Source organism: Mus caroli, unplaced genomic scaffold (assembly GCF_978045245.1).
Source record: "Mus caroli unplaced genomic scaffold, Mus_caroli_1 scaffold_20, whole genome shotgun sequence".
NCBI classification, from domain to species: Eukaryota; Metazoa; Chordata; class Mammalia; order Rodentia; family Muridae; genus Mus; species Mus caroli.
Window position 1 is genome coordinate 20,178,338 of NW_028227275.1, and position 21,388 is coordinate 20,199,725.

Consider the following 21,388-nt stretch of genomic DNA (forward strand, 5'->3'; position numbering starts at 1 on the left):
AAATAAACAGCTACTGAATATTATCTACCAGGTTCTCAAAAACCTTGGTGGGTAAAATGTTCCCTTAGAACACAGGTTTACCCACCCCTGTGTCGGTCCACCATCAATGCAGTTTTAAGCTTAAGCATAACTGGCAGATAACTGACACTTTGACTGTCTTGCAGATGGCAAGGATGTCACCACATTTCTGCCTGACCCTGGGACCTCAAACACCACTGCTAAGACCTTCTCTGCTCGGGTTCGAAGAGCTACAACCTCAAGGACAGAGCGGATTTGGCCTGGAGGGGTCATTCCTTATGTCATTGGAGGAAACTTTACTGGTCAGTAGCCCTAGATGTGACCCCTTTGGAGTCAGTGTTTGGGCTGTCAGGCTTGAGAAGGGACTCTGTGGGAGTGTGTGGGTGCCAGGCCCACAGCAGTCCCTCGAGCTAAGGCTTTCTTGGGCCGGTGTAGCCTGACACCAGGGCCTCTGTTGGGGTTGTGTCTGCAGAGGTCACCCTATTCTGAAGGCTTGGTGAGGAGCAGGGAGTCTCATCAGGTCAGCCTTAAAAGGCTTAAACAATGAGTAGGAGGAAAGCAAGTGTGGAGCTGTCCATGGTGGCTTCTGGCCTCTGTCCCTTGGAAAAGTGCCCCACACGGTAACCAGAGGCTACACATAGGTATCACACAATGTGGCATGACTCTGCATCCTGTCTCCACTCCGGACAAATCATTTAAAGTGTATGTCTGTAGTTCCCTGTTCTTTAAATAAGACTGGTAGCTGGGCATGGTGGTGCACACCTTTAATTCCAGGGCTCTGGAGGCAGAGGCAGGTGGATCTTTGTGAGTTCAAGTTCAGTCTGATCTACAAAATGAGTCCAGGACAGTCAGGGCTACACAGAGAAACCCTGTCTTTAAAAACCAAACCAAACAAACCAAAACGAATAGAGAGAAAGAAAGAAAGAAAGAAAGAAAGAAAGAAAGAAAGAAAGAAAGAAAGAAAGAAAGAAAGAAAGAAAGAAGAAGGAGGGAGGGAGGGAGGGAGGGAGGGAGGGAGGGAGGGAGGGAGGGAGGGAGGAAGGAAGGAAGGAAGGAAGGAAGGAAGGAAGGAAGGAAGGAAGGAAGGAAGGAAGGGAGTTGGTGATAGAATTAAATGAGTTAAAAACAGGTAAGAACTCTCAAGAATTGTCCCCAATGTGTGCCATTACCTTTGCACTATGTAAATCACCTAGACTGAAGCTGGGGCTACTGTCCCCAGGTGAGCCTTCCCTACAGAGCCTTGTCTCCTTTTCCTTCCTCTTTTCTCCTTAACCAGCCTCACCAGCCACTTTCCTGTTCTAGGTGCTGCCCATCCCCAGGTCCCTAGCACACGTGCACTGTCCTGTCTCCTGGGACACTACCCCAGTGCTTTACCTGGCTGATCAAATGATATATCCAAGGTCAATCCTCCTGGATCCTCACCACCACCAGCAGCTGGACATGTACACCCCCCTCTGTAACTTTAACAGCATCCACCATGATCCAAAGTTTCTTCGCTTGTGTTTGTGTTTACATGTCTTTGCCCAAGCTCTGTGGGAGCAGGGGTAACCCGTCTTTTCATTCCTGCATGTCCAGCACCCAGGACAGTGCCTGGAACAGAGGAGGAGCTCCTCATATCTGCCCACAGCAGTACATCCCTGGCTGGATGCCTGAACAAAAAGCCCCACAGAGTGAGCATCCCAGCCTCTCAGTAGCTTTGTTAGCTTTTTACCTCCCTGGGAGACTGTGGCTTCTGTAAGAAGTGGCCAAAAGAAGCACATGGCTCAATGACTTGCCACAGCCACTGAGAACTGAATGAGCCTATTAGCAGCAGATCAGCAGGCCCGAGAGTGGACAAGCAGAACCTGGAAGAGATGGGTACCTTCCTAGGCTACCCTTCTGCTTGGTGACATAGCTATAACTTCCCCATGCTTTATCAGGAACTGCCATGAGAAAATGGAGAGGTCTTCTCCCTGATGTTCAGACAGCGTATCCAAGAAAGCTGCACACGGAGATTAAGATGCATCCCGAGGGCAGCTGCCCCTGCTCTTTGGTACACACATGCACTGTACTCTTTCTGGTCTAGTGTGCTGTGTTTTTCTGACCAACGATTTATATTGTCTTCATCAACATGAGTTAACTTTGTATAGTAGAATATTTTGCACAAGGTTTTATGTTATTATATAATTAGTAGGATTGCTATTTTTGTTTTAAAAGAGATTTATTTATTATTATATGTAAGTACACTATAGCTGTCTTCAGACACACCAGAAGAGGGCATCAGATCTCATTACAGATGGTTGTGAGCCACCATGTAGTTGCTGGGATTTGATCTCAGGACCTTCGGGAGAGCAGTCAATGCTCTTAACTGCTGAGCCATCTCACCAGCCCCCAGGATTGCTATTTTCATAGGTAACTGAACTACAAATAATGTAAACCCTAAGTATGTCAAGATGTCAAATAAATAAATAGATAGATAGATAAATAGGCAGACAGACAGACAGGTAAGTTAATCTTATATGCACATTTTTTTGAGAGACAATATAACGCTGTACCCATATTGTATTAGAGACTATGGTGGGGGGGCTTCCTCATTTTTATTTATTCATTTATTTTGCATCATTGTAAACTCAAGTCTCTGCTCTATCCCCCTCTGCAATTTTCAATTACTTGTTTCTAGAAACGTCTCATTGCTTCTAGCAAAGTTAAAATATTCTTTTATCTTGATAGATGTTAGAGAATAGTTACTGACTTGACATGACTGTCAGGCTGGGGCTTCATCAGTCAATAACTTTCCAAACAAGGAACTCTGGAGACAGGGTCAGGAAAAGTTTAAAATTCAGCTGTTTGCAAAGTCCTTACAATCAAGATTGAGGACCCTAGAAAACACTGAAACACCATTTAAAGTGTATAGATGTATGTGCAAATAAATGTGTAGAATGCATGGGAGCACTCTCCTGCAGGTGTGCAATTAGATGTATAGATTGCATGGGAGCACTCTCCTGCAGGCATGACAGAAAATGAGATCAGAATGCCATGCTGAAGAGAGAACACCCTCGAATCCAGAAACCTGCAACCACCAATTGAGTGACCTGGGTAAGACAAAAATGTTTAGAAAAATACTTTTAGTACAAAGGAAAAGCTGGGAGCCTAGGACACTCTAAGTTTCCCTCCCAACCCACAAACTCCAAGTCTCTAGGTTTTAAGTATTCAGGAGATCTATCTATCATCTATCTATCTATCTATCTATCTATCTATCTATCTATCTATCATCTATCTATCTATCATCTATGTATCTATCTATCTAAAATGAATGTTTTGCCTACATGTATGTCTGTGCATGCAGTGCCTGCAGAAGCCAGAAGAGGGCATTGAATATTCTGGGATGATTATGAGCACCTTGTTGGTGCTGGGAATTGAACCTGGGTCCTCTGGCAACAAGTGCCTTTAGCCAGTGAGTCATCTCTCCAGCCACAACATGCCCCTTGGCAAATTGTTGTTTTCAGCCTGGCTGGATGAAACCCACTATGTAGATGAGTCGTGCCTTGAACGTGCGGTGACTCAGCTCTTGCCTCTGATCCCTTAGGGCTTAGGTAGCTGACTGGTATCCTCAGCAGAGAGAATTGTGATTCCCAATGGATTTCTTTTCTGGGTTACTTTAAAATGCCTTTTAAAGACAATTTAAAATATTTGACAAACCTATATATACACAAGATAGTCTAAGTGCTGACCTGATATATTTATAATGTATAACTGTATAATGACACATTGTTTAATTATCCACACAACCCAATTAATGAACACATTCATCACCTCCCTAGTTACAGTTGTGTGTGTGTGTATGTGTGTATGTGTATGTATGTGTGTATGTATGTGTGTGTGTGTGTATGTGTGTGTATGTGTATGTGTGTGTGTATGTGTATGTGTGTGTGTATGTGTGTGTGTGTATGTGTATGTGTGTATGTGTGTGTGTGTGTGTGTGTGTGTGTGTGTGTGTGTGTGTTTTAGATGATATTGAAACTTTAAACCTCTCTTAAGCCTCAGGTTAAAAAACCAAAACAAAACACAGCGTTGTCAACAAGATTTTAAAAAATCAGGGCGCTGGGCATGGTGGTGCACGCCTTTAATCCCAGCACTTGGGAGGCAGAGGCAGGTGGATTTCTGAGTTCAAAGCCAGCCTGATCTACAAAGTGAGTTCCAGGACAGCCAGGGCTACACAGAGAAACCTTGTCTCGAAAAACAAAACAAAATAAAACAAAAAAAAATCAGAGCAAACTTTGTCTGTGGCTTCATGTCTGAAGAAGGTGTGCCCAGGAGTGACCAGCATTGCCCTGTCATTTCAGGTACCCAGAGAGCCATTTTCAAACAGGCCATGAGGCACTGGGAGAAGCACACCTGTGTGACCTTCGTAGAGAGGACAGATGAGGAAAGCTTCATTGTGTTCAGTTACAGGACCTGTGGGTAAGTAGGAAGTAAGACTGCCTCAGCACGGAATGAGGCGACAGATGGATGTGGGCTCTGGAAGTTTCTGTCACTGGACATTTCCACTGAGCTGTGATTTTCGGGAGGACAGGTTTTGCTGGAAGCTCTTTGTCTTCAGTGAAATCGCAGAGCAGGTGAGTTCATGTGAGGATCCAGGAAGTCTCACTGTTGGTGGCCCTGTCACCAGGACAGCATGGCTTATGATTTCTGTGGAGACTTAGGTCAGGACTCCACGGAAGCACTGATAGCTGATGAAGTGGCAGGCTCTCCCTGCTCACAGGTGGGTGTTTGAATGTATGAACTTCTGCTATTTTAGAGGCCCCATGGGCTTACAGACTTCCTCCAGAATTCATAATGTGCAATGATTGAGTTATTATAGGAGAAACATGTTAGGCTAGCTGGGGAGATGGCTCAGTGGGAAAGAGCTTGCCATGCAAGCATGAGGACGTTAGTTCAGATCCCCAGTTCCTGTGTAACAGCCAGGTGTGATGGATATGTCTATAACTCCAGAGGTGGGGCCCAGAGGTAGGTGAATCCCCAGAACTCTACCCAGCCAGGCTTGCCAAAATGGTGAGCTCTGACTCTGTGGGAGGCCCTGTGTCAAAAAACAAAGTGGAGAGCAATAGAGAGAAGCACCTGACATTGACCTCTGGTCTGCACACATACATGCAAGGGTAAGTACACACACACATGCACACACATGCACACTCATGCACACATGCATGAACACACTCATGCACACACACACATGCATACTCATGCACACATACACATGCACACACATATACACACATGCACACTCATGCACACTCGCATGAACACACTCATGCACACACATATGCATACATGCATGAACACACTCATGCACACACACGCACGCACATACACACGTATGTATGCACACATACACACACAAAATGTCTGTCATGCTGATAAGTGTAAGTGATATGCTCTCTTACCCAGGTTCCTATATTGGATTTTTTTAAAAATCCCAACCAGATGCTCTTCATATAGATGATTACTAAAGACACGACCGAACTTTGAAGGGAAAGGCAAATAAGTTGGAAGCAAGTCCGAGCAGAGAGGGACACCCAGATAACAAGTTCATATACAAATAAGACTTTTACTGTTTTGTTTTAAAATTTATAATTAATTATCTAATTAATTTTGCAGTGCTGGTCATCAAACCCAGGGACTTGTGCATATTAGGCAGTGCGCTACACCCCCGTTGTCATTTGTACAGTCAGAGGGAAAAAATTAGGACCTTCATAATGAGAAATGGTACAAGCTATGGTGAGGGTCAGGCTGCATACATATTTATTGTGTATCTGTCATACATATATAAAGCATGAAGAATATAAGCCAAGCCTAGTGAATCCAAGAGGGAAATGCATGGGAAAACATTACTGGGATACTTGCTTATTTCTGTAAGTCCAAATAGGTCGGCATCAAGTTGATAAAAAATAATGAGGGATTTGTAGAGGATTTGGAAGATACAGTTAACAGGGTTGATTCTGCAGGACTGTTAGTTTATACCCCCATAACATGTCTTTAAATGGACACAGAAGGTCAAGATACCTGCTCATCCATTAAATACTAAGAATAGCTCAGTGGCCTGGGGAGATAGTTTTATGGGTAAAGTGATTCCTACACCAGTTGGAGGACCTGAGTTCAGACCCCCCCCCAAAGCCCATCTAAAGCTGGATAGAGCAGGGTATGCCTTTAATCACAGCATACCGAAGGGGAGATGAGATGAGAGGCAGAGAATGAAGAACCCTCAGCTCACTGACCGGGTAGTCCAGTGACCTCCACAGTGAACAACAGGAGGTGCCTACCGTATCAAACAAGGTAGAAAGTGAGGACCAACACGCTAGGCTGCTCGCTGTCCCCAACATGTGGGTTCTGGGGCACACATGCCTATAAACGTGTGTTTGCATGCATGCGACACACACACATTTTAAAAGCAAAAATAAACAATAAAATTTAAGAACAGCCTAATAGCTTGTAAAGGTTAGAAACAGCATTAAAATATTCTCATATTGAAAAGCAATGACGGGCTGGAGAGAGATGGCTCAATGGTTAAGAGCACTGACGGCTCTTCCAGAGGACCTGAGTTCAATTCCCAGCAACCACATGGTGACTCACAACCATCTGTCATGGGATCCAATGCCCTCTTCTTGAGTGTCTGAAGACAATGACAGTGTACTCATATAGAATAAATAAATATTTAAAGAAAAGAAAGAAAGAAAGGAAAGCAATGAAATGGCATGGTAATAAGAGTAGAGTTAACAGCACTCTTTTTGTTAAAAACTCCACTTGGTCTAGAGCCTTTATCAGGTAATTAAGATCTGCATGATGTCTAGTAATGAAATCGCTACAGTCCAAAGGGAAAGAGACAAAGCTAAAGATATGTCCACAAAATAGATCACATTGTTAATTAAGAATGATGATACCATTGTTAATTCAAAGAAGCTGGTGATCTTGTGTGTTTGTGTGTGTGTGTGTGTGTGTGTGTGTGTGTGTGTGTAAACCACCATTACAAAAGAATTTGCCCAGTGAGAACACAAATGAACACACAAAGCAAAAGGTTATAGGGCTAATCAACCCGAGTGAATTCTTTGACCAAATAAAAACAGTAGACAACTACTTCAGGCAAGAAAAAGCAACAGTGCAGAAACACACAAACTTAGAAAGAGAGAGAAGAGACACAGTCAGAGAAACCGCAGCAGAATCGTAAATAGTTCCTGCAACACTGAGGGAAAGAAATATGGCTAACTCCAAGATAAATATGGAGCATTGGCACAGACCAATCAATAACTTTGTAGACTTAGATTTTTCACAACCTACTTTAATAAGGGTTCTTAAATGCTTTAACCTGCTGTCTACCCCACCACCCACCAGAGGCAGTGGAAAGGAAAGGTTAGTAGGGCAAAAGGGGGACGTGGGACTATGTAAAAATTGTTCTTTGGGGTGATCCCATTCTTTGTTGTCAGCATATCAGCAGTTCAGTTCACATGAATCAGCAGCAGTAGCTTGATCCACTCACCATTTACAAATCTGCAACGGCAGTTCTATCCAGAAGAAACCTCGAGGCTTTGCCAATCAACCCAAGTCCAAGGAAGTGGCAAGAAGCCCTTAGAACACCACCAGAAGTTCTTTGGTGGGTTTCTCTCTAGGGAATCATGACAAACAAGATTAGCCAAGAAGGCAAGGAGAACCAATGCCACACAGCGTTGTCCACTGTCTGTTGGACTATATTTATATCCTTTCCAAACATCACATGTTCTCTAAGCATCTGCTTGCTCTAGCAGAACATCACATGCCTTTTTCCCAGGCTGCTTCCAGAAGAATTCCATGTGTCTGTTCTCAGCAAAACATCCTCCCACGTGCCTCTTCAGCAAACACGTCCTCTCATACTAAGAGAGTTTCCAGAAAACATCCAGAAACAGAAAACATCCTTCCCTCTTCCCCATCTCCTTCCATCCCTGTTCTTTCCTTCTAGGATCCTCCCCTCAGACCGCTTTCCTCTTTCATGTCCCATGTGTTCTTTTGCTCACGATCCATCCTTTCTCATCACCTAACATTACCCTTTCTTAGTTAACTTTCTATTTTTGTATTTTACTCTTATTTACCTTTTTGCATGCATTATAAGCCAGAATCTGCACATGAGGGAGAACATGTAGTTTTTGTCTTCCTGAGTCTGGGATCACCGTGCTTAGTGTTATACTTCATAGAGCCACTCCCTCTCCTGATTTAGCTTTTCTTCACAGTTGAATAACATCCCATTGTGTTTGCATACCGCTTTTTCATTATCCACTAACCTGTGGAAGGACACTGTGATGGTTTGTATAGGCTTGGCCCAGGGAGTGGCACTATTAGGAGGTGTGGCCTTGTTGGAGTAACTGTGTGACTGTGGGTGTGGGCTTAAGACCCTTACTCTAGCTGCCTGTAAGTCAGTCTTCCACTAGCAGCCTTCAGATGAAGATGTAGAACTCTCAGCTCCTCCAGCACCATGCCTGCCTGGATGCTACCATGTCCCTGCCTTGATGATAATGGACTGAATCTCTGAATCTGTAAGCCAGCCCCAATTAAATGTTGTCTTTTATAAGATGAGCATTGGTCATGGTGTCTGTTCACAGCAGTAAAACCCTAACTAAGGCACACACCTAGGCTCGTTCTGTGTCCTTGCTATCACTAATACAGAAAGCAGTGATAAACACAGATTGCAACATCCCTGTGATGGGACACAGGGTTCTTTGAGTACATGTCCTGGAGTGATACAGCTGGGCAGAATAGTAACTTTTAAAGAAACTGATAAACAGAAGGAAGAAATTCTTTCCCTTGAAGCCCCAAATCCTGAGTTGCATAATGAATTCTTTTAGATCTTTCAATGCTATTAATATTGAAACATTGAAGTGTGTAAGAGGAAGAACATTTCCAATGCTTTTTAGAGGACCATCATGGAATTGCCTGCCGTCCTGAAAGCATCCATAGTGGATGAAGAAATTAACAAGTACAGTTGAACCTTACATGAATAGCTATGCAAAAGTCCACCTAAGATGTTAGAACTCCCAGTGAAGACAGCAAAAGAAAGGCTACCCATCAATTTGTCTAGAACACAAGACCTGTTTGTATCCAGGAAGTCTACTCATATAGCTGACAGATTGGAGAGATCTGGGCATACCTCCACAGATGCTGAAGGCATCTTGGTGACCAGCACACACTTCTGTTTCAAAAAGGAACCAAGGCATGGCAGGAATAAGTGCTAATTATAACAGTGTGAATTTTCATGTAGCTCTAAATTTGTATGCATATGCTTTATGTATGTATGAGGACACACTGACCCTAGAAGTATTTCCATTAGAATCAGGAACCTGACTCTAAGAGATTTCTGGCCTGCACAATTATTTAACACTGTTCTGGAAACGCTAACATGCCTAGATGGGAAAGTGAAATCAACACAGTGGAGATTGGCAGGAACGAGGCCAAGGTTGCATTATTGAGAGTTAACGTGGCCATGTGCCTGGAAACCCAGAAAGTCAAGTGAGAAACTTAAAACCCAAGAGACTCTACTAAGGTGACTGATCACAAAATGAATAGAAAGTTAAATATGTTCTTTACTCATGCGTAGTCTGATAGGTTTTTAGGATGGGAAAATGTTATAACATTTTTGTTGTCTTTGGATAAGGATTGGAGTAGGGGTGAGAGAGGCCAGTCTTTTCCAACATAGACATGCGTGCTTACATGCTCAATACACAACATGTGGCAGATGGGGTAATTCAATGTTTTAATTTTTAAAATATGTATCTTAATGTGTATGTGTGTGAGTGTTTTGCCTGTGTATATATGCTCCATAGAAGACCTGGTACCTTTGGAGGCCAGAAGAAGGCATCAGATTTCTGGTAGCTGCAGGTAGTCGTGAGGTGCCATGTGGGTGCTAGGAATTAAACCCAGTTCCTCTGCAAGAACAGCAAGTGCCATTAACTACTGAGCCATCTCTCCAGCACCTTTGATTTCTTTTTTATACCTTTTATTCAAGTATTCTGATAAGCCTGGTGTGGTGATGTATACCTGGAATCCTAGCACTCCAGAGGTCGAGGCTGGAATAACAGGAAACTTAGGGGTCAGCCTGGGCTACATAATGAGTTCTAAGCTCACCTTGGCTACATAGTTAAACAATTCTAACAGGCTAGAGAGTTACCTCAGTGGGTAAGGATGCTTACTTTGGAAGTCTTAGGCTCTAAGCTTGAATTCTCAGCACCCACTTTGTTCTTTGGCAAACCTCTGTACGTGCAAAGGTATGCATACCTTCACACTAATGTGCTATCAGGTACACACACACACACACACACACACACACGCACACATGCACCCGTGCATACACACACATCCCACTCAATAGCAAAATGATAATAAAAGTCTCATCAAACCAGTGTTTACCTGTGTATTAGGAATAATAAATAAACATTTCTTGAAAAAAAATTGTACCTAATACAGACTCTCACTGAAAGCCATTGACAATAATATCCAGAGGCACCCTTTAGAGAACTCAGCCACCTACCCCTCAAAGAAGGTCCCATAGACACAAAACTTAGAAGAGAGACAGGAGTAGACACACTTCATTCTGGGTAGGAGGCCCATTTTTGCCTTTGGGTTCTGAATGGGATTGGTGACCACCAAAAGGCAGAGGTGCATTTTGAGTGAATTGTGACCTCGTTGTGGGGAGTTGGACAATGGAAATCTCCCACCTCTGAAATGCATTTCTTTTTTCAAATGCACCATTATACCAGGGGAAGCAAGGTGAGATGGGAACGGGGTGTGCCTCTTCATTTTGATATCCTCAGACCTGCTGATATGCATATTTCTACCACCCAGTTGTTGTTCCTACGTGGGACGCCGAGGAGGTGGCCCGCAGGCCATATCCATTGGGAAAAACTGTGACAAGTTCGGCATTGTGGCTCACGAGCTGGGCCATGTGGTTGGGTTCTGGCATGAACACACTCGGCCAGACCGAGACCAACATGTCACCATCATCAGGGAAAACATCCAGCCAGGTAAGGGATCTTGGGTGGAATCTCAAAGCTAGCAAGGTTGGACATCCACAGGCTTTGGGACACTGAGAGGAGGGCCTGCTGGGAGCTGCTCAGGCTCATGGCCAGCAGTGAAGGCAGTGACCGCACTTGGTGAGCTGTTGTTATGAGCTCTGCCACTGTCTGCCTGTGGCCTTCCTGAGAACGCATCTTTGGAAGCTCATGGCTTACAACAGAATAGGAACTATGATTCTCTCTCCGTGTTGTAAGGGGCAATGAAATCCAATCTCAGTTCCTAAATGGCCGTGTCTGGGATGAGTAGGCAAAAGAGGAGTTCGGGCAGCTTTTAAGAGCCACTTTTACCATGCAATGCAGCCTTTTGAAACCATACCGTTATTAAGATACAAATGTGTGCAAAACCAACACCTCTGCATAGAGGATTCTGCCCCAAGGCAAACAGCATGCACAGAGCAAACATGCATGCATCCTCTCACGTCGAATACTTCATTTGGTCTAAAAGTTTGCATTGGAGCCTGGTGGGGTAGTATTGGCTTATAAACCACACACTAGGGAGGTTGAGGCAGGAGGATCACAAGTTGGAGGCCAGCCAGCCTGGACAATGATTGAGTTCAAATCTATCTCAGTCAACTAATGAGACCTGTCTCAAAACAAAGAAATACGAACAAAAAAACTACAACCAAAAGGGTGATACTAAACATGAAAGTAGCTAGCTAAGTTATATGGCTGCCTTAAATCTGCTTTATGTATGTATTTGTACATGTGTGTTCACATGTTTGTGGCATGTGGAGACCAGAAGACAACCTTGGGTGTCGTTCCTCAAGGACTTTCCATATGATTTTTTTGAGACAAAATTTCTCATTAACCTTGAGCTTGCCAAGGCAGCTAGAATGGCTGCCAATAAGCCCTAGGGGCCCACCCATTTCTGTCCCCAAGGCCAGCTTTATAACCTGGATCTGGGAATTGAAGTCAAGTCATTGTGCTTGTGAAGAGAGCACAACCCAGACCAAACTCCCCAGACCGTTTTACTTGCTTCGGATGACAAAGCATTTGGGATTTAACTTTCTAATTTATATTCTTGTTTTTTTCACATTGTAAGATCAGATTTGGAGGAGGGGTTTTTTTTCTAAATTTATTCATTTATTCATGTTACAACCCAATATCAGCCCTTCCTCTCTTCCATCTTCCCTTCTGGGTATCAACACCCCTCTGTCCTACACATCAAGTTACTACAGGACTAGGCATATCCCCTCTCACTGATGCCAGATAAGGCCATCCATTTAGGGGTTTGGGATCCAAAAGCAGGCAGGCCAAAGGCTCAGGGACAGCCCCCACTCCAGTTTCTGGGAGACCCACATGAAGACCAAGCTGCTCATCTGCTACATATGTGCAGGGGGGCAGGGGGTGGGAGGTTGGTCCAGCCTGTGTTCGCTCTTTGGTTGGCAATTCAGTCTCTGGGAGCCCCCAAGGGACCAGGTTAGTTGATCTTCCTGTTCTTCCTGTGTAGTCCCTGTCCTCTTCCGGTCCCTCAATCTTTCTTCCAACCCTTCCATAAGACTCCCCGATATCCATCTAATGTTTGGGTGTGAATCTCTGAATCTCTTTCCATTAGCTGCTGGATGAAGGGGAAAATTTTTTTTAACAACATATTTTGGACAAATAGATTGAGTGCTAATCTTTCTGCAAGCATAGTTGAAAGTTTCAAATGGCATTTTGGGGAGGGGTGTTGGACAGTGGGGCAGAGAGAACATAAGGCTTGCTCTATGTTTCAAATTTCTACTCTATTCCAAACAATCACCAGAAGCCCCACAAATCCTGTTGTCTGGCTGCTCAGGCAACAGAAGCAGTAGGAAGTTACCCTGGGCCCTCCTTCCCACAGCTTCACTTTGGGCACTGCCTTATTTCTATAGTCCTTAACAGAGTGTTGTGTCACAGGTCAGGAGTATAATTTCTTAAAAATGGAAGCCGGCGAGGTGAGCTCTCTGGGAGAGACCTACGACTTCGACAGCATCATGCACTATGCCCGGAACACCTTCTCAAGGTCGGAATCTTTGCTGGGACATCTGTTTTATGGGACATCTGGGACACCTGCCTCAGGCGTGGGTGGGAGTCCTGAGGTCTGTGGAGAGTGAGTGAGTCTGGGCATGCTCCTACCATGGCTGGCCTGTCCATCCTTGAAATACAGTGGCCTCTGGGCTGCCGTGAAATACAATCTAATCACGTTCTTGCTAATGAGATTGAGTCCCGTTGTGAAGCTGGCGTTCCATCATGCCCTCATGCCACGAGAAGCAACTGGAGAAGAGAAATTACAGAAAGGTCATCTGGGAGAATAACCTAAAGGCTTTTTGTAGAATTCCCATTAGGTGGGGGCATCTCTAACTAATGCACATCCTAAACAAATCAGCAGGTACTTGCCGTTGTCCTAGAAGAGGTTCTGGTTTTTTGGAAGCTAGGCTGTGTCAGAGATGGAAGGGCTGTAAATCACAGGTTGTTTTCAGAGACAGAGAAAACTAGGCTCCAGCCATCTTAAGAGAGCTTAGGTACCCCAGATCAGAGTGAGAACAAAGACCCAGGTTTCCTGCTTTCAGGGTGCTAATCACCAGAGAAGGGCTGGACCTGCTATTTACCTCAGGTACACTTGGGGTCTGTCCCATGTGAGGGGCTATGCAAGAAGATGTTGTGTTCTCCGCACTGCTTCTGCATCTAGTCCACAGTAAGTGTCTGTGCACAGAATCTCATCCACACTAGTCCCAGCCAGAAATCTTCCCAATCCTTAAAGGGAACACTTAGAAGGACACACTGCAAATATTTCCCCCCTCTAAGCTGTTAAGCATCCTCCTACAACAGTCTGTTCATTTAGCTAATCCTTCCCCTAGAAAGCTCTGAGATGGTTTCCAATGCATGTGTGTGAGCACACACGCACGCACAAGAGTAAGGTGGGAAAACAGGCAGCCATGTTGAAGTCTGGATTGTCAGTACAACCAGCAAACCCTGCATGTGCTTCCTAGTAGGCAAGGCAAAGAGGAAAACGGATCTTCCATATGTGCCAGGATTAAAGGGAGCCATTGGCTTGCCTGTGTTGGCTCTGAATAGGAGACCAATGACCGAGAGAGAGCTCTTTGGTTCTTGGGCAAGGCAGCCTATCCATGAGGTGGCCAAACTGGAAAATCCTAAGCTCCTCAATGGCACTGTTTCTCTAGCCACCTATCTGCTTTAGTCATGACCTGCCTACTGCACCAAAGTGGGGCTTCCAGCCCTCTCACCAGAGGATGTTGCTCAAATCAGTTTCTGAGTCTCCTGGAGATGGGTGGAGCAGTTGCTCTCTGAGCCCCTTCCAGGTCCAGCCTTATGTGCAGCAGTCTCTGAGTCTAGTATAGGTGAGTGAGGGGTGGGCCAGTGATTCTGCGCATTGCCACACAGGAAATCTAAAGTGAAGAGGCTTCCTTTTCTGGACTGGTAAACTAAATAGACCTTGAGGGGTCCATTCTGAGCTTGGGAGGTATTCTAGTTTCCATTTTGTTGCTGTGATAAGATACTATGGCCAAAGCAACTTGCAGAAAAGAATTGATTTCATCTTATACTTCCAGGTCATAGTGCACTATTGTCTTAGTCAGGGTTTCTATTCCTGCACAAACATCAGGACCAAGAAGCAAGTTGGGGAGGAAAGGGTTTATTCAGCTTACACTTCCATGCTGCTGTTCATCACCAAAGGATGCAGGACTGGAACTCAAGCAGGTCAGAAAGCAGGAGCTGATGCACAAGCCATGGAGGGATGTTCTTTACTGGCTTGCTTCCCCTGGCTTGCTCAGCTTGCTCTCTTATAGAACCAAGACTACCAGCCCAGAGATAGTCCCACCTACAAGGGGCCTTTCCCCCTTGATCACTAATTGAAAAAATGCCTTACAGTTGGATCTCATGGAGGCATTTCCCCAACTGAAGCTCCTTTCTCTGTGATAACTCCAGCTGTGTCAAGTTGACACAAAACCAGCCAGTACACTATTAAAAGAAGGAACTTGAAGCAGAAACCACAGAGCAGCGGTTCTCAATCTTCTTAACGCTGTGACCCTCTAACCATAACATTGTTCTGTTGCTACTTCCTAACAGTAAATTTACTACTGTTCTGAATCATAACATAAATATCTGAGATGCAGGATACCTGATATGTGGCTTGTGAACCCACAGGTTGAGAACCACTGACATAGTGGAATATCGTTTTCTGGCTCACTCAACAGGTCCATACTTAGTCTGTCTCAGTCTCTCTTTCCCTCTCTTAATTATGTGCTTCTATTTCATATGTGTTTTTCCTGTACCTAAGTGTACTTCATCTGTGCCTGATATCCTCAGAGGCAACACATTGGGTCCCCTGAAACTAGAGTTATACATTGTTGTGAGATGCCATATGGGTCCTGGAAACTGAACCTGAGTCCTCTGTAAGAACAGCAAGTTATCTTAGCTACTGAGCCCTATCTCTAGACCCAGAGCTAGTTTTCTTTTTTCTTTTAAATTAGATATATTCTTTATTTACATTTCAAATGTTATCCCCTTTCCTAGTTTTCCCTCTGAAAATCCTCTATTCCCTTCCCCCACCCCGCTCCCCAACCCACCCACTCCCATTCCTGGTCCTGGCATTCCCCTATACTGGGGCATAGAATCTTCCCAGGACCTAGGGCCTCTCCTCCCATTGGTGATGGACTAGGCCATCCTCTGCAACATATATAACCAGAGCCACAAGTTCCACCATGTATTTTCTTTGATTGGTGGTTTAGTTCCAAGGAGCTCTGGGGTACTGGTTAGTTCATATTAATGTTTCCCCTATAGGGATTCAGATCCCTTCAGCTCCTTGGGTACTTTCTCCAGCATCTTCATTACTGACCTTGTCATAGCTGGTTGTCTTATAACAACCCAGGGTCACTTTCCCAGGGAATAGTGCCACCCACAGTGGACTGTGCCTACCTACATCAACTAATAATCAAAAACTTGACCAGTTTGATCTAGGCAGTTCTCTCAGGTGACTCTAGTCTATGTCAAGCTGATAGTTGAAGTTAACTAGAACATGGAGGGAATCCCAGGAAGCCAGTGGAGTGGGTAGGTTGAAAGCCTAACCAGGGATAAGAGGTGGGTGGGATAGGGCTGAGATTCAACTTGGAAAACATGCAAGGAATAACCTGGCACCACTTGCCTGTCAGAGGCTATGAACTGATATATAAAGACAATATCAACTGTCAAGGACACAGTGTCACACTGGCCCAATTGAGAATCTTGTGCCTTGGGTCTTATTTCTGTAACTTCTGTAACTCTTCATATCACTTTATAACTTTTGGTCCTGAGCCTAGTCTTTAGTGGCTGAGCCATCTCTGTTTATCTGCAACATTCCTCCCTCCCCCAGTAGACTGAGATCCTTGCACAAAGACAGAATCTCATCCTCTTCGAGTCTCTAGCATCCGGTGGGGTCCCAACTAGGTACCCAGTAGATTTTTGTTACTTTTTAAAGTGAATGTGTGAGGTCAAAGAGGCCTAGAGAGCTGCATCGCAGAGGAATGAGCAAGGAAAGTCCTATCTGTTATTCTTTCTAAGTCTTTGCTTAACTCATGGTGGTTGCTCCTCTCCAGAACGGAAGCTGTAAGCCTCTGCTACGTAGGGCATGTAGGGCTATAGGAATGAAGCCACCTTCCTCTCGATTGCTCCCTGCCATCCTCTGCACTAAGTTCTTGGGCCTGAGGCCAAGCAGAGGCTCATCATACTTTGCCTAACTTTTTTCTTTTCCTAAATATCATTTCCTCTCCTGCGATCTCCAGCTCATAATCGCATCACTTCTGCCCCTCAGGAAGAAACCTTGACGAACCCCAAAGTCAGCATGAACCAGCTTATCAGCATAGACCAGAGGAAACCCTTGGGCCAAATCCATGAAGTAATCACACCTCATACAAAGTGCCTAGAACACCTAGGAAGGAGATTGGCCAGAGACAGCACCAGGCTGTGATGGGCAGGGCCGTGGCCCCCAGGCAGACTTTGGCTACTGCTACAATACCCATTACTGTGCAGTTTCCTTAGCAAACTTAGTATCTTAAACTACTGTTGTTGTTTCTGATCCTCTGGCTCAGCCCAGCTCTTTCTTCTTTGGTCTGGTCTTGCCCAGAGCTTGATTGGGCTGGGAGTCTAAAATGGCCAGCCATACATCCAGTACTCAGTACCAGCTGACCACAGCCCATGTCCTCCTTGCACTTCAGTGGACTTGGCCAGGCCCTTCTCTGCTTAAGGACTCAGGGCCGTTAGAGGGCAGCCTGGGTGGCTGCAAGCCTCTTAGTGGCCAGGCTCTAGAACTTGCATTCCATCACTTCTGCTACCTTCTATTGGTCAGAGCAACCCAGAAGGCCAGAATCTGGTAAGAGAAGAAATACACCCTGCCTCCGAATGAGGGAAATGGCAACGTTGTCTTTCAAAGGCACAACGCTATCAAGATGGTGAGGTGTGTTTTTCTAACCATTTCCCCCAGCTCTTATCAGCTCTTGCCCCAGGGTTTGGAAATCTTCCCTCCACAAATATGTTTTGCCTCAGGTGGATGTCTGTACTGGCGTTTATGATGCTTTTCTGTATGAAGTTTTAGAAGGTTTTTTTGTACAACAGACTCTTAAATGGCTGGCTTCATGGGCATTTTGTTAGACGCCTCTCCTTTTCTAACTACAGCTCATTCCCCTGGATCATTTCTTTCCTGGGGCCGCACTGTACCTTGCCTTTTAGCTTGTGAAGGAGCAGCCAACTGCCTGCCGAGCACAGGCTTGTGGAACAAAGCCCTTCCTGCTGATGGGAAACTCGGTCTCTGCATCTCTGAGTCTCTTTACGACCTGAGCTCTCTCCTTTCAGCTCTTTCTCCTCTGGTTTTATTGCCCTTTTTCCCTTCCCCCCTTGACTGGGCCCAGGCAGTGGGTAATGATGTCCTTAGAAGTTTGGCTGGGCATGGGTCCAGGAGATGAGGAGACAGTTCTCTGGTACAGGGATGTCTTTGTTTGGAAAACTCAGAGCTGACATTTTTATCCTCCAAAGCATCTGCCAAAACTCCCCTGTGTAACCTGAAGTCAGTGCTGGGCTCTGTCTATCCAGAAAGGGGAAAGATGCAGTGCTCTAGAACTGCATAAAGGGTGGCTCTGAGAGTGGACATGCTCCAGAATCCAGCTGTCTGTCAGTAATTCATAGCATTGTATTGATGTCCTAGCTCTGGAGATCGGCTGTGAACCAGTGTCCAGCCTGCGACTTTTGTCTCAACGTCAGACTCCCTTCCCCTGGGCACTCAGACCATCACCTACTGTGCTCAAGGAGCAACAGACTTCCATGCACAGTAGGCAGAAAGATGAAAATCCCTGGCAGAAGGTTCCAGGCCTGTGTAGGTGTGGGGCTGGCTCTTCATTTCTAGCTCTGTTTCCACACGAAGTCACTCGGGACCTAGTGACAATAGGCCTGCCTCCCAGGGTCTTCTGAAGAAGAAAGCATATTGAGAGGCCCTAAGAATAGTGGAGGAGGGGACATGGTCTATGCATGCCAGGCCCACTGGTGGCTTTTCCAGTCATCTGCTAAGTCCAGGCTACTCCTTCCACAACATACTGATATTTGTTTGCAAAATCCCTCTTTCAAGGAAGCTGTCACAAGGTAACATGTCTTTTGTTAGGGCAGAAGTGTCTCTGTTGAGTAGCAGGTAACTGAATTTAGAATTTTAGTTGTCTTAGGGGTCATGATTTAAGGTTTCAAACCTGGTGTCAGGAGGGGAGAAGTGCCACTGAAGTGTCTTGGGGGACTCTGGAGAATAAGGGCATGAGACTCAGAGAAAGTCAGGGCAGAGGGTTCAATGCTGGACAAAGGAGACCCAGCTTTGCTTCTTGGAGAGAATGAGTACGCTAGGACTCTGACTGAGAAAAACAAGAATTTCACAGCCAAAACGATAACAAAGTGATATAAGCAGAAAGAAATGGAGATGTGGATTATCCAGTGTAACAGAGAGTTTAAGACAGCACAGAGCTGGGAGAGAAACAGACAGAGAGAGACAGAGAGAGCAGTTAATAACCAGGCTGTGTATGTTTAAGCTGACTGTGTTGCATGTAAATAGCTATTTTGTGAAGTTCTTTGAAGATAGTCCCTGATTGTGGCTGCATAATTTAATTAAAGAGGGAGGCAGGGGTTGTGCTTCCCCTCTATCCCCAGTCCCTAAAAATAGAAAGGAGAAATGTATTCTTGAGAGACTTATTTTTGACAAAGGAGAAAATATCATCACACATTAAAAAAAATTAGTATGGCATGAAATTAGTCGAGAGAATATGCAACATAAGATGGGATGGGTAGGAAGGGTCCTAGAAGGCTTTTTTGTTGTTGTTGGTGGTGGTGGTTTTTGTTTGTTTGTTTGTTTGCTTTTTCGAGACAGGGTTTCTCTGTGTAGTCCTGGCTGTCCTGTAACTCACTTTGTAGACCAGGCTGGCCTCAAACTCAGAAATCTGCCTGTCTCTGCCTCCCAAGTACTGGGATTAAAGGCGTGTGCCACCACCGCCCGGCCCTAGAAGGCTTTTAAGAGGGGGGAGAGAGGTGATGGGGATCTAGAGAATGAATAGGAATCTGTGGGTAGGCGAGACAGGATGGGGGTGGGTATCCTAGGGAGAGGACAGTGTGTGCAGGAGTTTGTTTGGGATCTAGAAGGAGATAACACTAGGTATGGCTGGACAGGAGGTCAGAAGCCATGAACAAAGGGCCCAGACAGCCAAGTGACAGGAAGTTGCTAAGCACGCACCTATCCTTGCCTGCTGGGGTGCCCATATTACAACATTGTAGGACTGGAGCAAAAGAGGCTGAACTCACAGAAGGGAACACAGTTGGGACGTTTCTGGAGAAAATTCAGGGAGAGATGCGATCATGTGAACTCAGGCAATGGTCTGGTACCCAGGAGAAGTGGGTATGGGGTCAAGGGATGCCTGCAAGGTATACAGGAATTTGATCATGGGTTTCTTCTCATTTAGAAGAGAGTAAGGAACAGGGCTGAGAGCACTTTCTGACCCAATCTCCAGAGACAAAGGTCAGGAGATAATTTGAAGGGTGGGACGAGTTCGGTTCGTAGCCAACGTTAGGGTTGCATCTAGGCCCCTGGCACAGCTCCGGGAGGTGGCGCCAGGAATGGGGGTCTACTAGATGATTCTAAACAGGAAACAATTCTCTGTGGGTAGTTAGAACTCTCTGTGGTATAGCATGGAAAGAGAACAGAGGCAGGGGCATCATCCAAGCAGAAAGTAGACGTGGTTGCTCTCTCTCTCTCTCTCTCTCAGTTCATGCAGCAAAGTCTGTGAACCCCGGGGGGGAAGACAGTGAGGAAAGAGAGGCTGACAGCTTCCAGAGATGCAGAGAGGCAGATGACAATGAGGGGGCCCCACTGAGCATCGCTGATATGGTTAGATCTCAGGGTGAAGAGTGAACGAAAGCTGAGCACTGAAAAGGAACAGAGAAAATTCTTTTCAGAAAGTTGGTTAAGAAAGGAACAGATGAGACTTGGAGAAGGGACACCTTGTAGGACAGGCCCAAGAAGAGAGTTTACAGGCAGAGGAGGGGTCTTGCGCTCTGCATCAAGTTATGAGTAATCCGGGGCTCAGCCAGCTCTCTGGGGGCCCTCTTGTGTTTTAGAAACACCCCTCAAATTCTAGATCTTAGTCACACAAGGGTAGAGTAAGGAGCTAGGGTTAGGAGGATCCGTTATGACCAACCAGAAAAATTCCCATTGTACAAAGGAGTAAACTGAGGCTCAGAAAGGTTCAGAGAAGGGAAGGGACATGCCAAGTTAACCCACATGGCAAAGGCAGGCCTGGAAGGGGAATGTGCAGCCTGACATCTTTTGCTGACCCCTAGTGTTCTTGATTTAGCTCACGATCCATCTGATCAGGCTAGCAAAACCACGCAAAGTTTGATTGGTCAGCTCCTCCACCTGTGCTTACTGTAGAGCTGCTGGACCAGTTCTCAGGCTTTTCCTGAAGCAGCTTAAGACCTATCTACCAAAGCACTGCCTAGCGTACAACTCCCGGGGGAGCCACTCACACTGTGATCTCCAAATGGTGGTCTCTGGTTCACACAACATGATGGCCCCAGGGCAAGGGCCTGTCCAGAGCTGTTGTGTACTCAGTGCACATAAGGAAAGCAGGCCTCTGACTACTGGTCTAGAGTATATTTTTCAACTTGGCAGTTGCCTTCCCATTGGGAAATGAGTTGGCAGATCAGATGAGATGGAATACCGCAAGGCAGCCTGAGTGTCATGCAGCAAGGGGCAGGGGTGGCTAGTGATGGGGACAGGAATGCTGATGGGTTACCAGGAAAGAAACGAAGATTGGGAGTCTCCTCACACA

At 45.4% G+C, this 21,388-nt stretch overlaps 1 protein-coding gene across 1 annotated transcript in view; it reads left to right on the forward strand.

The window, feature by feature from the left end:
- The window catches only part of Tll2 (tolloid like 2), a 121,824-nt gene that overhangs the window by 62,509 nt on the left and 37,927 nt on the right, over positions 1 to 21,388 (forward strand). The window contains exons 4-7 of the mRNA XM_021152072.2: positions 165 to 320; positions 4,341 to 4,458; positions 10,855 to 11,033; positions 12,963 to 13,068. Of these exons, the coding sequence (XP_021007731.1) occupies positions 165 to 320; positions 4,341 to 4,458; positions 10,855 to 11,033; positions 12,963 to 13,068 (559 nt within the window). The remainder of the gene's footprint in view (positions 1 to 164; positions 321 to 4,340; positions 4,459 to 10,854; positions 11,034 to 12,962; positions 13,069 to 21,388) is intronic.